This window comes from Seriola lalandi, unplaced genomic scaffold (assembly GCF_002814215.2).
Source record: "Seriola lalandi dorsalis isolate HSWRI2012SDOR001 ecotype SW California unplaced genomic scaffold, Sedor1 jcf7180002052044, whole genome shotgun sequence".
Classification (NCBI taxonomy): domain Eukaryota; kingdom Metazoa; phylum Chordata; class Actinopteri; order Carangiformes; family Carangidae; genus Seriola; species Seriola lalandi.
In genome coordinates this window covers 32,119-47,680 of record NW_019522597.1, presented here as the reverse complement: position 1 = coordinate 47,680, position 15,562 = coordinate 32,119, and the positions used below count along the sequence as shown (strand labels likewise).

The 15,562-nt window shown below is 46.0% G+C and overlaps 1 protein-coding gene across 1 annotated transcript; it reads left to right on the top strand.

Annotated features, from left to right (window-relative positions):
* Positions 1 to 863: 863 nt before the first annotated feature.
* On the top strand, positions 864 to 13,368 carry lamc2 (laminin, gamma 2). Its single transcript, XM_023399549.2, has 21 exons — positions 864 to 1,071; positions 3,812 to 3,988; positions 4,073 to 4,190; positions 4,381 to 4,499; positions 4,619 to 4,750; positions 4,936 to 5,125; positions 5,815 to 5,927; positions 6,350 to 6,742; positions 7,275 to 7,508; positions 8,129 to 8,265; positions 8,441 to 8,597; positions 8,762 to 8,967; positions 9,147 to 9,229; positions 9,333 to 9,470; positions 9,583 to 9,727; positions 9,845 to 9,994; positions 10,563 to 10,677; positions 10,769 to 10,965; positions 11,329 to 11,487; positions 11,572 to 11,671; positions 12,779 to 13,368. The coding sequence occupies exons 1-21, from the start codon at positions 993 to 995 to the stop codon at positions 13,030 to 13,032; spliced, it is 3,396 nt and encodes a 1,131-aa protein (XP_023255317.1). The 5' UTR covers positions 864 to 992; the 3' UTR covers positions 13,033 to 13,368.
* The last annotated feature ends 2,194 nt before the right edge of the window (positions 13,369 to 15,562 follow it).

The following is a 15,562-nucleotide window of genomic DNA, read 5'->3' as shown; positions in this document are numbered from 1 at the left end:
GTGTGTGTGTGTGTGTGTGTGTGTGTGTGTGTGTGCGCCTGCAGCAGTGTATTTGTGCAGATCAGAGGTGGGGAAAGTGTATGACTGTGTATCCAGGTAGTGGCAGGGTGTGTTTGATGGATCATAATGTGTGTGTGTGAGTAAGTGTGTGTCTGAGGTTCAGGGTGTGTCACAGCCTCAGGATACAGTTTACAAATGGAGACAATCCACACACACACACGCACACACACACATTGATTGATCGATGTGAGAGATGTATTGATCATTATTAATGTGTGTACTGGTGGTGTTGGGGCTGCTAACACTTCATTAGCTCTCAGAATCAATAAACTTCATTGATCCCCAGGAGGTAAATCAGGTCAACAGTTGCTCCCTCAGTGAAGAAAAGAGAAAAGCAAGTAGATTATAAAGATAAAATATAAACATTCAATACAAAGTCCTTAAAACATGATTTATAAATGAAGTAGAGCTTCACACAGCAGGTGTAACTCTGGTGTTTTACAGCTGATCATGGTCATAAACTCATGATGTTTGATTGTCTCCGTTCAGTCTGAACTTTTCTCCAGACGAGTTTCAATCTGAATATATTTTCCATGTGAGGAACAGAGAGTGTTTTCACCTCGCGGCCACACACACACTTTTAATTCAAGTCTGTGAAACGTCTCTGTGTCAGAAATATGGAAATGTGATGGAAGAGTCCCAGTAAACGTCCAGAACAACGCCCCGCACTGTCCCACACACACACACACACACACACACACACACACACACACACACACACACACACACACACACACACACATTGCAGCCGTCATATCCTCTGACTGAGTGTGTGTGTGTGTGTGAATCACATGTGAGTAAGTGAGTATGTGCGGCGTGCTGAGACCTGCAGCAGGAGAGGAGTTAAAAGGCGACGCTGTGAGGAGCTGCAGGAGTTTTATCTGCTGCTTCTGAGGATTTGACACTGATCTGGTTTTAAAGATTCACACGACATGAGGAGCAGCAGCTGGATTTCACTGTGTGGACTTCTGTCTGCCGTCTGCGCCGTCCAGGCCACATACAACCACTACAGTAAGTGTTTGCTCTTCTTACTTGATCTGAGAGCTGCAGGAGCTCAGCATCTTTAAACTCTGCTCCATCTGCTCCATCTGCTCACCTGAGCTCAGCCCGAGAGGAAACACTCACCTGAGCTCAGCCCGAGAGGAAACACTCACCTGAGCTCAGCCCGAGAGGAAACACTCACCTGAGCTCAGCCCGAGAGGAAACACTCACCTGAGCTCAGCCCGAGAGGAAACACTCACCTGAGCTCAGCCCGAGAGGAAACACTCACCTGAGCTCAGCCCGAGAGGAAACACTCACCTGAGCTCTGTAACAAACAGCAGAAACAGAGAAAGAAATTGACTAATTACAGAGAAACAATTCTTAAAATTGTCAAGATCTCTTCCAAAAACAAGAGGCACATGTGGTTCATTAAAGAGAGATTTAATTTATTATAAACTAAAATTAACCTTGGTTTACTTCAATAGTCTAATTTAGAGATTTTATTTTACAAAATAATGTTTAATGAATAGAAATAATTGTGATAATTTACATCTAATAGTATCTGTTGTTAATTGCCTTTATTTGACTGTTTGTTGTTGTTGTTGTTGTTGTTGTTATTTTTGTTGTTGTTGTTGTTGTTATTGTCTTTGATCTGTATATTTTTAACTAATTGTAGGAAATGATCAGCTGCTCTGTTTTAGCTGGTTTAACTAGAGACAGGAGAGAATCAGCAGCAGATAGAAACTCTAAACTAAACTAACAAGGTTTCACTTTAATTAGAATCTACCACTAATTAAATTATGTTACATATGATATTTATATTTTAATGAGACGTCACAGCAGCTCAATGTAAGAGACACAGAGAGAAGGGAGGCACCCATGGGTGAGGCCCCTGCAGCCCCTCCCTCACCTGTGGGTGAGGCTCCAGCAGCCAGGTTAGTCTGATGATTCCAGTACAGACCAGAACACACCTGATGTGTTTCCAGATGTGGGCAGGTTCTGCTGCGTGAGGCTATGATGTCACAGGAAGCGTCTGTGGGCGGGGCTCTGGTGTGTTTTGTTCCCTCTGGGTTCAAAGTTTCCTTCTGTGTGTTCAGGGCGGAGTCATGTCAGGATGTTCCACATGTTGGAAACTGTCCTGTCAAAGCAATTATACCTGAGCTCACAGTCGCCGGCGGCAACGCTCAGGTGTACATTACCTCCCGTCACAGTGAGTCACAGTGTATCCACCATGACTGAGCTGCTACAGTCTGCTCCGACCTCTGAATCAGTCGACCTCGTCCAGACACTTAGACAAACAAACGCACCTTAACCCCCCCCCCTCCCCCCTCCGAACACCTGTGGACAGGTAAATTACTCAGTGTTCAAAGGCTGGTTACACAAAAGCCTGAGTTCAATTTTCCTTAAAATAAGAGTTAAAATAAATAAAATAAAAAGAGTTGCTCCTTCAGTCTTCTCCTCAAGGTTTCTTTAAAACGTTCACTTACGTATTGAAGGTTTTAAACGTAAGGAATCACTTAAAGTCAGTGAAACCGTAAAGTTGACTGAGGTGAGGCTCCATCAGGAGACAGCAGCTTCTTCAACGTGATCACAGGTGTCACAAGCTAATATAAACAAACTGTCTCCATGGAAACAGCGGAATTGTACCGCTGTAAAATCTCTTAACTTTTTTCCTTAACTAACTTCTTCTGTGCAACACCTTGAAGTAACTCCCTCAGCTAAGGAGAAATCAAACCTTAAGTGTCATATTTAAGTAGAAAACTGAAGGTGGAGAAAAACTTCAGCTTTTATAAACCAACATCTTTGGACCAAAGACGTTTCATGTTCAGAAGATTCAACTGTGACTCCACGACATTTAACAAGTTACTTCACTGATTCAGGTTAATGATCAAAAATAAAAATGTATAATTATAGATTAAGATGAGAATTCACAAATGAAGTTGATAATGAAAAGACATGAATCAATATTTAATCCAATAACACATGATTCTGCGTCTTGTTACCTGGAGTTTGATTTGTTAGATTTTGGATTTAAATGTCTGAGATTCTTCCTCCATAAACGAGGAAATGAATTTCACTTGAAAACAGGCTGATGTGGCTGAGCTGTGATTACATGACTTCACCACTAAGTGCTGTTTATGTTCCTGTCTCAGCTGACGATGGAGTTCCCGCTCTTTGTTAACAGCAGGAACAAGCAGCAGCCTGTTGAAACCATCAGTTTATAACGAGGCGTTAATTCCCTGGTGGAGTCGGTCAGTGATGATCCCGGCTCAGTGGCGTCTCCTCACGCTGGGCGTCGGCTGGTTTGGGCGGGACCCTGATGTCTGCAGGGCTTCAGGGTGGGAGGGGCTGCACTTTCTTGGATTTGTGAACAAACCACAGAACAAACGAGACGCCTCAACCTCTGTAAACATCTGTAACACTCTGTTTGGTCATGTTACAGCTCAGTGGAAAAGAGACCGTGATTCTGATTCAGATTTCTATTATGTTTTAATGTATAACACGATATAAATCATATTCAAATCTACTGAGGATATTCATGTTCAACAAAGGACAATCCCCTTTCCTCTCCCTCCATCATCAGTTGTCACTGTAACTGTAATGCAGACTGCCGCCTCTGGGGGGCGCTAGCAGGGATTATGTGTTGTATTGTAAATGTATTTACGCACCAAAGAATCAACAACCAGAGGAGCAAGAAGAAATGTCCAATAAATGATTTAAATTCAATTCAAAATAAACAGAATGATTTTGACTCCCGTGTCCTCCTCAGCTGCCCTGCGCTGTAACTGCAATGGCAGAGCTCATCACTGCCTTCGGGACGCCTTTGGGGTCCGCTGCGTCGACTGTCAGGAAAACACAGAGGGCCGCCACTGCGAGCGCTGCAAGGCCGGCTTTTACCAGGAGGGGGCGGGACTGAGCTGCACGCCCTGTAGCTGCAACTCCATAGGTGAGAAACTACGACATACCTGTCCCCGATGCTGGGGAAAGAGAAGCTGCTGCTGGGTGTCTAAACCTGTGTCCTCTCCCTCAGGTTCTGTCAGTGCTAAATGTGACAGCAGGGGGCGCTGCAGGTGCAAAAAAGGAGTCACAGGAAGGAAATGTGACGGCTGCCCTGATGGACCAATTGGACCGAACGGCTGCACGCAAAGGTGAGAGCACTTCACATCCACAGACTCTTTACAATAATCTACACTCAGTTAATGCGCTTTAACTGACACTTCAACTCCTTTCAGTAGTAAAACTTTAACTGATGCTTCAACTCCTTTCAGTATTAAAACTGACGCTTCACCTCCTTTCAGCACTTTAACTTCAACCGACACTAACTGTTGTGTTTTTCAGACGTCAGAGCAGAGAGGTTTCTGGGAATCAGACGCCATGTTTCTGTTACGGCCACAGCAGCCAGTGTTCTGCACAATCCGGCTACTCCATCCACAACATCACCTCCACCTTCACCGATGGTAACCGTTTACCTCTTCACAATAAAAGACCAGAGACAGCTTCAGTAGTTAACAGGGGAGTCGGGGAGTAATTTCAAAATAAAAGTGGTTGCAGTGTGTGAAGTGTGTTGTGTTTTCAGGTCCTGGCGGTTGGACGGTGGCGACGGCTCAGGGCGTCACCCCCAGTGACGTTCATTTCAGATGGTCACCAACACACCGGGACCTGGAGGTGATCTCCAAAAACAGCCTGCCAGTTTACCTGTACGCCCCAGGTGAGAATAAACCCCGCCTCCTTTATCTTCCTTTTATCACCTGCTCTTCCTTTTCTCTTTTTCATTTCGTTCATAATTGCTGCTGTCACCCAGTTCTCTCTTTCCTTTCCTTCTTTCCTTTCCTTTCCTTTCCTTTCCTTGTGTCCTCTTCTCCTCCTCCTGACCAGGTGTCTCCTCTCCTACAGGTCCTTACCTGGGGAACCAGTTGCTCAGTTATGGTCAGAACTTCTCCTTCTCCTTACGTCTGGACCGGGGCGTCCGACACCCGTCCACCAATGACATGATCCTGGAGGGCGCCGGTCTCAGAGTCTCCGCCTCCCTGGGCGACCTTCGGTCCATCGTCCCCTGTGGACAGAAAATCAAGTACAGCTTCAGGTGAGAGAGAAGATCCGTCGTCACCACACATTTTTATTCTCACTTACCACTCCTGACGTGATGAGCTCCACCCGCCTGGTGCTTCACAGAGCTTAAATTAAACGCCACAGGTTGAGCTCAGCCTCGCTGATACTTCAAGACTTTTTTCTCTGGACTGGAACATTCCTGTCAGAGCGGAGGAATCCTGCTGCTGGAATCAGAGCAAGTAGAAACACATCTGCAGCTGCTGAGGCTCATGAGATTGACTTCAGTAGTGATGCTGCAGGAACACAACGCCTGCACCATAAAACACAAAATCTTGACGGATAATTACACCTGTACACAGGTAGCTGAAGCTGCATAGATCCACGGCTGCAGGAGAGTTTAGTTTAACTCACCTGTCTGTGGTTTTGGTTTTAGCTCAAATCTCAAAGTATTTGTGTCAAACCAGCAGATACATGAAAAGGTTAAAACAGACTCAATAAAACAAGAATAAAACATGTTCAGAAAACAGGTGTCGACATTAAAACGTCTAAGCTTGCGGTAGAAGTACAGACGCCGACAGGCCTTTCCACAAACGGCAGCAGTGTTTGAGTCAAAAGTTAGTTAGTTGTCAGTTGTTGTCCCAAGATACTTGCACTGTTGGATGACGTCCACCGCCTGGCCGTGAGTAAAAACGTGTGAAACTCTGTCTTCTGTCTCACGAACAGACTGGACGAGCGACCCGGCAGCAGGTGGAGGCCTCAGCTCTCCTCCCTCCAGTTCCAGAAGCTCCTCCAGAACCTCACCGCCATCAAGATCCGGGCGACCTTCGGCGAAAACGGTGAGTTTCTCCTCTGTACTGTATGTTTCCATAGTTACATGGATGACACAGATCTGTACATCTCTGCTGAATAATGCTGCAGCTATGAGCTCCATTCTGTCTTCTAGCAATAAATAAATGGATGAGCAAAAACCTCTTAAAGTTAAATGAGGACAAAACTGCAATCCTCCTTGTCGGCCCCAAAACAAGAAGAGAAATGCTGTTCAATAACCTGGGGAAACTCCCTGGACTAAATCTGAGGTTATAAAACATCATGTTTCCACTTTAGAAACAGCTGAAGTTCCAACATTTATAAACCAACAAGATGCTGAAGGATTGATTCATGACTTCAGCTCATTCACTCACATTTCATATCTGATGTTTGTGATCCTGGTGTTTAGTGGTCAGTAGTAGATGAACTGTGATGAACTGTGTCTTCTCAGGACGTGGTTACCTTGACAACGTGCAGCTGGTGTCGGCGCAGCGTGGGGACGGCGTCCCGGCCGGCTGGGTTCAGACCTGTAGCTGCCCCGCTGGATACGAGGGCGAGTTCTGCGAACGCTGCTCAGCCGGTTTCAGACGCAGGACCCCCGCAGACGGAGCCTTCAGCCCCTGCGAGCCCTGCAGCTGCAGAGGAGGCAGCTGTGACCCTCAGACCGGAGACTGTTACTCTGCCGACGAGACGCCCGGAGAGCGGCACTGCCCCGAGGGGTTGTACAGAGACCCATGGCAGCTCCAGACCTGCGTGAAGTGCCCCTGTCCGGAGGGAGTGTCCTGCTCACTGGCCGCTGGTTCACTGGAGCCCCGGTGTGACAACTGCCCGACCGGAACCACCGGTACGTTCCAGAACAAACCCAGTTCTGGTTGTAGCCCACGGCTCCTCTTGCTCATTGTGATGTTTTTTTTATTTGTGATACATGATGTCATGGTAATCTATACTATACTAATATCCATACTTAAATGAATGGGTGTGTTGGATTTACAGAAGGTGTGTGAATGATCAAGCTCTGACAATTATCAATAGTGTGGGTGGTGCCAAGGTGGTGGGGGCCCCCAGGTCAAATTCTGCCAAGGGCCCCATACAGTCTTGGACCGGCCCTGAACTGCTAAACAAGACAAAAGATGTTTCTATTTAATATTAACTCAAATATATCTAATTTGCTGTTTGATGCTTTTTGGATCAGAAATGAATGTGATGAGTTGGTGAAATGTTCCAGTCCTGAATGAGCCTCCGTACCAATCTGAGGAAACTCTAATGATTAGCTTTAGGTCTTGGAATTAATTGATTAATCAGTGTAGATGCTAACAAGGCTCTACAATCATCTACTGCTCGTTCACTGATGATACTGTGTCTGCGTCGGCCTTCAGGTCCTCGCTGTGACGCCTGTCAGGAGGGGTTTTATGGAGACCCCGCAGGAGTCGCTGGACTGCGGCGCCCTTGCAGACCCTGCGAGTGTAACGGTCACATGGACGTCAGCGTGGCGGGAAGCTGCGACCGCAGCAGCGGCGAATGTCTGAAGTGCCTGAACAACACGAAGGGCTGGAGCTGTGAGTCCTGTCTGAGAGGCTTCTACCACAGCCGAGCCGCCGACGCCTGCAAATGTAAGTGGAAGCTGGTTTGTCAATCTTGAGTGTGTCCATGTGTTTGGAACAAAAACTAAAGGCAGATTTTCCAAGTTCAAAGAAATTCCTCGGGACTTGAAGGAGAAGAGAATTAGTAGAGCGAGTTTGGTCTGGTCCTGAGGTCCAGTAAATGATTCATCCAGACAAATACCTTCATATTTATAGTCTGTGACTCTTGAAGTTGTGTCAAATCAACATCTCTTGAACTTGGTTTTTCTTATCTTATCTCATCTGTGTAAAGACAGACATCACAGTCGGTTAGAGAAGAGACAATCTTATGTTATGTTATTGATGTAGACTGTAAAGGAGAATGGGCCTAGAACTGATCCTTGTGGAACACCTTTTGTTACCGGTAAAAAAATCAAATTGGATATTTCCAGATTTGACTCACTGAAATCTTTCATAAAGGTAATTTTGAAACCATCTTCATATGGGAGTTTAACGTGGATAAAAATGGTTCAATATCTTTAGATGAAGTTGGTTAAATTTCAACTGGAGAACTTGAAACTTGATAGTTTTAACACAGTAACCTGAGAAACTCGGGATCCTGGATCTGTAAAGTCACTAACAGTGGTCTCCTCTCTTGTTTTGTGGACCAGCGTGTGACTGCGACGTCCAGGGTTCTGAGTCCAGACAGTGTGATGACTCTGGTCGCTGTCGATGCAGACCGGGCTTCGAGGGTCTGAGGTGCCAACGATCTAACTGCCCCGCCTGCTTCAGCCCCATCAAGACAAAGGTACAGGTGTGAAAACTTTCTTTAAATGACACTGCGCTTTGATTGGTTCTATTAAACTAACTCCTCCAGTTTTCAGGTGTAGTTTGATTGCTTGGCCACGTGGGGGCAGCAGAGCTCCAGGACATGCTGAAAACACAGTATCTAACATTGTCCAAACCTGTTTCCTGTGCGTCAGATGGAGGCGTACGCTGCCAGACTGAAGGATCTGGAGACTAAGTTCTCAGACATGGACGGAGGTTTGAGTCCAGCCAACGGCGCCGAGATGGAGGCTGCTCTGAGAGCCGTTGAGCGGCTGGTGAACAACCTGCAGGACGACACTGAGGAGATCGAAGGTAAGCTGACGCTTCGTCACTGATGTCACTTATTGATTCTTTATCAGTTACCTGAGACAGGAAGTATGAGTTTCAGATGTGTGAAGAACTGCAGCTGAACACACTTCAGTCGTACAAATCTGATAAGAGGACGTTGATGATGTCACTTCCCTTGTGTCCAATAGACCTGGAGAAGAGCCTGCAGCGTCGCCTGTCGTCCATTAGCAGGAGTCAGCTGGCCGAGGGACAGGACATCCAAAACCTCGCCGACACGGCCGACGACATCAAACACAAACAGAAAACCTACAAGACGGAGGTGAAAACGGTCCAGACTCTGATGGATGAGATGAAACGCAAACTGGAGGAAGCCAAGAGGAACCTCAGATCAGCTGTAAGACATTACACTGACCCTGGATGGCAGGAAGTGTTCACCATTTTATAAATGACACCATCACTTTTTACAGTAATTACCTATAATGCCAACTAAGAATGACCCTTCAGAATAAAGATCCAGAAAATTATGGTGTTTTCTTGTGGTTATAACCTGTTTCCTCTCCTCCCTCCTGTCAGGACCTTCCTCTTGGAGATGCTCCTGCACTGGGTCCAAACTTGTTGTCTTCATTGGTGCAGACAGCGACCAGCCTGGCAGATAAGTAAGTCCATTATACTGATCTCATGGTGTCACTGATACATTACAGTAGATGTTTGTGTCTTCACTGCTGTCAGCAGTAATAATTCCTCTTTGTCCGTCTCCAGACATCAGACAAAGGCCACCGCTGTGGAGCAAACCGCCAACATGGCTCTGAGCGACTCTGAGAAGAGTCTGGGTCTGGTCCGGACTCTCATGACCAGAGAGAACAAGGTCAAAGAGCTGATCGGAGATCTGAAGACAATGTGAGTAGCGTCTATTTGAATGATTGTTCAAACACTGTTAGATACAAGACTCTGTCCATGAGAGCGTCTCCCTCGACATGTCGTTGAACTGATGATATCCGTGTGCGTTCAGGTACGACCAGACTTCGGCCAGGGTGAAGGGTATGGAGAACCACGCGATCCGTTTGAGCAGCGACGCCAAGGGTGAGAGCAAAATGGCGGACAACATGTTGAAAAACATCGTCAAGATGGAGCAAAACCTCCCAGCATCCCTGAAGGTAACGGCTGCTGCTAGACGTCGAAATCTGTTCTTTGGTTTCAGAAAGATGATCTTACAGAATAAGTTCATATTTCCTCTGTGTAAGACCGTCTGTGTGTTTTCCCATGATGCTCAGGGGGAGATGGACGCCATGGTTTCCAGGTTTGCCGGTATGAAGGGTGTGGCGCACGAGAACATCGCAGGCTTTGAGGCACTGCAGGGCGGCGTGCAGCGAGACATGGCCGCCGCCAGGGACCTGTTGGCCAAGGGCCAAGCCGCCCAGCAGGTACAGACAGAACTCATCCAACACTGGAGAACCTTTCGCATAGAGTTCAACTTTCATAAACACAATCTCTAAATAAATCTGGCCACACACTCGTGTTCCTGTGGCCCAGTCTAGGCCCAGTTCCTCAGCCCGAGTCTGGCCCATATACATCATGATTGTCTGATGCTACTTCCACATCTGGACCAGTTCTGGCACACACACACAAAATCTTCCAGCTGTCAGCAGCAGCCAGAATCAGCCCAGATGTGGAGGTGTACGGGCCAGACTCGGACAGAGGACTAAGCCATATAGTGGGCATATGGAACCAGAGGAGAGTTCACTATTAGCTCCTTACTGCTCTCATTAAGTATAAACAGCAGTTTCAATAAGCTAGTTAGCTTAACTGCTGGCTAGCATGTTAGCAGTTGGCTCACGTGTCTCATGAGAACATGCAGATGCTCTTCAGCCAGAAGAGGCACAATACAAGTAAAAGCATCAAAATGAGACCGAACCCTAAACTGCTGACCCTGAATCAGTCTGGTCTCAGTTCTGTTGTGTCACATTGATTCACACCTGTCTGTGTCTGCAGGACTTCAACAAGCTGCTGGACAGAGTCAACGTTGCCAAGGCTGACACCGAGGGCGCCCTGCAACTCATGAACAGCAACACCAAGGAGCTGGACGTCGCGCTCGACACCCTGAGAGGTACACGACGCTCTGACTGGCAGATTAAACTTTCTCCTTTGTTTATAACTCTGGACAGAACGTGACTCTTCCTCCTCCTCCTCCTCCTCAGGGTTCGACCAGCAGATCGACGGCAGCAGAGCTCTGGCTGATGCCGCCATTAAGCGTCTCCCCGGCATCAACGCCACCATCCAGCAGGCCAGTCGCAACAACGATCACACGCTGTCCCTCCTGGATGAAGTGTCCACAGATTATACTGGTGCACTGGGAAAAATCAACATGCTGGACGGCCTGGTCAACAGTCTGGAGGTAAAAACCAGCCTTAGAAAACGGTGTGTGTGTTAGCCTAGCTTAGCATAAAGACTGGAAGCAGGGGGAAACTGTTAGCCTAAAGAAAACAGAGCGAAACAACAACTCCAGGTCTGTTACTGACATATTCAAATGTTTGTTTTGCTTGTTCCACCAGAGACGTGTCAGTCAGTCAGTCAGTCAGTCAGTCAGTCAGTCAGTCACCTGTTTAATCAATGATTAATCAATAAACTGATAGGCAACAAACAGAACATGTGGGTTCTGGACATTCAGTTAGTGTCAGTGAGTTGCATATTCATATGAAGGGCTTGACTCTGGTGTGGGCCCTGGGCTCTGAGCTGACCGGGTGTCTCTGTTCTCCAGGGAACGATTGGATCGTTGCCGCCTCACACCGGTCTGCTGAACGAAGCCACCGCACTGAACAAGGAGGCGAAGGATCTGAGGACGAAGGCGGTCGATGTGGTCGGAGACCTGGAATTTGAGCTGGACGACGCCAGGAGGCTGCAGGACGACGCTCAACAGGTAAAGTGTCCACCCAGAGACGACCCGTCAGGTAAAGACACGCTGTCGGACATAAAGTGAACGGTGTGAATGTTTCCTCTGCAGGCGGCCGTCGGAGCAGCTGCAGCTTTCAACAACGCCAGACAGGCCAGAAACGCCGTGGGACAGACCCTGAGAGACATCAACAACCTGCTGGCCAACATGAGTGAGTACAGGGTTTTACTGTCCTTACGTCTGAGTTAAGGGTTCCTTAAAATAAAAACAGCTGCACAAAACACCTTAAGTTAAGATTTTTCTTGAAGTCTAAGTTAAGGATTTCCATAGAATAAAAACGTTTAAAAATGTTCACTTAAATATTCAAGGTTTTCTCCTTATCTATGTCAGTTAAACCGTTAAAGACCTTAGGTCCCTCGGACACTGTCTTTACTGGAACACGACTGAGTTTATGGTGATAAAGGATGAACATGAACATGTTCCTAAATCAACAGTCTCCATGGAAACAGTAGAATTTTACTGGTGTAAAATCTCTTTCACTGCTTCACACCCTTAAGTAACTCCCTCAGCTAAGGAGAACTCAAACCTCTAGTGTCGCACTGAAGTAGAAAACTTGAGGTGTTTTTGTGCGACCGGCCCTGGACTTTAAACGTTATTTCAGGATGTTCAGCTGCAGCAGATGAACTGAACTCGTCTTATTGCATCATGTTAAACATACATTCGCTCCCTAATGTCATGTTGTCTTCAGAGCGTCATAGCAACAGCGAGAGACAAGCCGTTGTTTTCATGTTGAACGAGAGAATCAGTGATTTCCAGGATGAAAAGCTAATCGATTAGCTTAGCTAGCCATTTGGCCTCCCTGTGACACTCAGTGCTGATAAAGGCTCAACAATCCCAACTGGCCATGAGATGTAACAAGCCCTCTGATTGGTTGGAGAGCTCACCAGTCATATCAGGTTTTTTCAGTAGTGTCACAGAAAGGCTAATTGGAGAGGCTGAAAGACCAAACTAATTGATTAGCTCAAAGGAATGAAGAGGGAATCCAGGAATGTGTATCCATTTTTAAAATTGTATTATTTATTGATGAATTAATAAATGTATTTATAAATGGTTGACTTAATGAGTTTTATTCAGTTTTTGTAAATCCATTTTTAAATCTGAAGTATTTATTGATGATTAATCGTTCATGTATAAATTCTTTTTACAATCCTACTTTTAATGCCTGTTAAATTATGAAATTAAGTAAATGCTTTTCCCTGGTCCTCCATGACTGTTTCCTCCTCCTCCTCCTCCTCCTCTTCCTCCTCCTCCTCCTCAGACCAGCCCGGCACCGTGGACGAGGACCGGCTGCAGCAGCTGGAGGCCTCTCTGGCCCGCGCTCAGACTGACGTGCAGGATCAGCTGAGGCCTCGGCTCAGGGACATGGAGCAGCAGGAGACCGCCATGCGTCGCAGGCTGGTCGGCATCAACGGGGACATCGACACCATCCTGGGCGACATCGCTAACCTGGAGGACATCCTGAGATCCATCCCCGGCGGCTGCTTCAACAGCCCCCCCATCGAGGAGCCCTGAGTCCAGACCCACAGGAGAAACCTGCCTCACAGTGGCCACGCAGAAATAATTTGGTTTCAAGAGTTTTTGAGCGACTGTCCTGTTGAACTAATAATTATATTAATGTTATTGCACAAACCAACCAGTGAACCTGTTTATTCTTCAGGCAGCACCACACTGCCCCCTACAGGTCGTCTAGTGTTAATGTCTGACGTGTGACTGTAAGAGAAGTCTATTTATATGTGTACAGTTTCAGTTTTTATATTTTTCAAAATCCAGTGTTTTTATTTGTCGTTGATGTTTCCAGAATATTTATATGTATCTTTACTCTCTCATATAAAAGCTGCTGCACTTTCATTTGCCTCAATGTTCATCACTTTGTCCAATAAGAGCTGAATTTCTCTGTATTTCTATATGAGCACATGTTCAGTTGTATGGAAGCTTAATCCTGCCAAAATTAAAACTTTGAAATAGAAATAAAAATTCTAAGATATTATCTCAGAATTATGTCATAATTTTAACAAAACAAACTGTTTTTAAATTAACAACTTATCAATATACTTCAGACATACGGTTACATTTTTAAATTGATAAATTTCTAGTTTTTACTCGTATATTAAAGTAATTTGAGCATCAATAACATTAGATTAACTTCTCATCCTGATCTGTAAACACACACACACACACACACACACACACACACACGCGCACACACACACACACACACACACACACACACACACAAAAATGACGACTCAGTTGTAAGAGTGCATCACAGTTTACAATCAAAAGAAGAAGTCAGAGCAACAAAAGGCAGATTAATACAGAAAACAGGATTCATCTTCAGCTACAAGGTAGAACCTAACACACACACACACACACACACACACACACACACACACACACACACACACACACCAAATCATTGTGGACAGATGAGGCGCTGATCTGTACATTTACAGGATGATTAGAAAATGGACAGACGTGGGTGACGATGATCTCCACTGTATATTATATTTATATTTATAATATATCTACTTTTTTTTTTTTTTTTTGCAAACACGATCACAACAGATCATTTTCTACCAAGTGATAAACATTCATGCCAGAACCAAACAGTCTAAGCATGCAGTCTACGAGGAGCAACCGAGGAGGACAAAACAACCCCACACACACGCACACACACACACACACACACACACACACACACACAGGGTGTGTCTTAGAAAAGTTCCCATCATCATCATCATCATCATCATCATCGTCGCCACCACGTCCACGTTTGAACCCCTGGGTTAGTTTGACAGTTGGTTAACTGCTAACAAAGCCTGAAGCAGCTGTACTGTTGCTATGGTAACCTGTAGTTTAATATATGCTGAGCTCTGATGAAGCACAGTGGATTAAACGTCCACAGATGAGAGTTTAGAGACGAGGTCCGTACGTCAGACCTCCTTCACGCCCTGAACCAGAACCCTGATCCCTCAACACCCTGAGGCCAGTTACACAAAACACCTTAACACTTCCCTTAAAGTCTGGGTTAACGTTTCCTTAAAATAAAAACTGATGCACAAATCACCCTTAAGTCATCTAAAGGTTTCCTTAAAACCTTCACTTAAGTATTTCAGGTTTTCTCCTGATCTTAGTCTCTTACTTAAAGAATCCCTTAAAGTCAGTTCAACTGTTGCACAAAAGACCTTGAGACCAAAGTTCACCTGCTGAAGTTCCCGCCAAAACAACAGGAGTGTGAGACACTTGCTAACGGCAGCAAACAAACTTAAATTACTGTTAAATATGTGAAGTGTTGTCCTGAAACCTTGTAAGAGACTGTGCAGCACCTTCAGGAACCGCCTCAGCTGAGGACACGTTAAACTAAAGTGTCAGACTTGAAGGTGTTTTGTGCGACCGGCCCGTGACTCTCCGTCCAGTGCTCCCTCTCTTTTAGCTCTGTGTTTGGTCTCCAGCAGCTGTTTACAGATGTTTCTCTGAGAACAGCTGGATGAGAGTGAAGTCCTATCAAATAAACGATGAGCTGAGGCTTCGTCCACACGACTGTTCTCATTTTAAAACCAAATCAATCAGTGTTTTAGCTCCGTATCAGAAACCATCTCCGTCCATGACCATCACCTGCACTGAGCATGTGTGAGCAGGTGTAAACAGGAAGTAGATCGTCTCCTCTGAAGGAGGAACAGCAGAGACAGCTGTAGCATTAAAACTGAGAATGTAAGTGAACAACAGCTGCAAAGACAACAAGGTCAGTGACACTGTCATTCATCATCATGTTGTATTCACCACTGGTAGTCCAGGCTGAGGAGAGCCAATCAGGAGAGAGCGTGGGTGTGGGCGGGTCCAGCAGAGTTCCTGAAGGTCTGCTTTAGGAGCTCGGAGTCGTGTGGGCGGAGCCTGAAACTCAGGGAGCTGCAGTAAAGCAACCTGCTGCTTCCTGCTTCCTGCATGACGCCCAGCGGCTCTGACACACAGGCACAGGTGAGTCCTGTTACAGCCACCTGCCATCGTCACACTGAGCACGCCCAGCTGTGTGTCATGCCCCCCC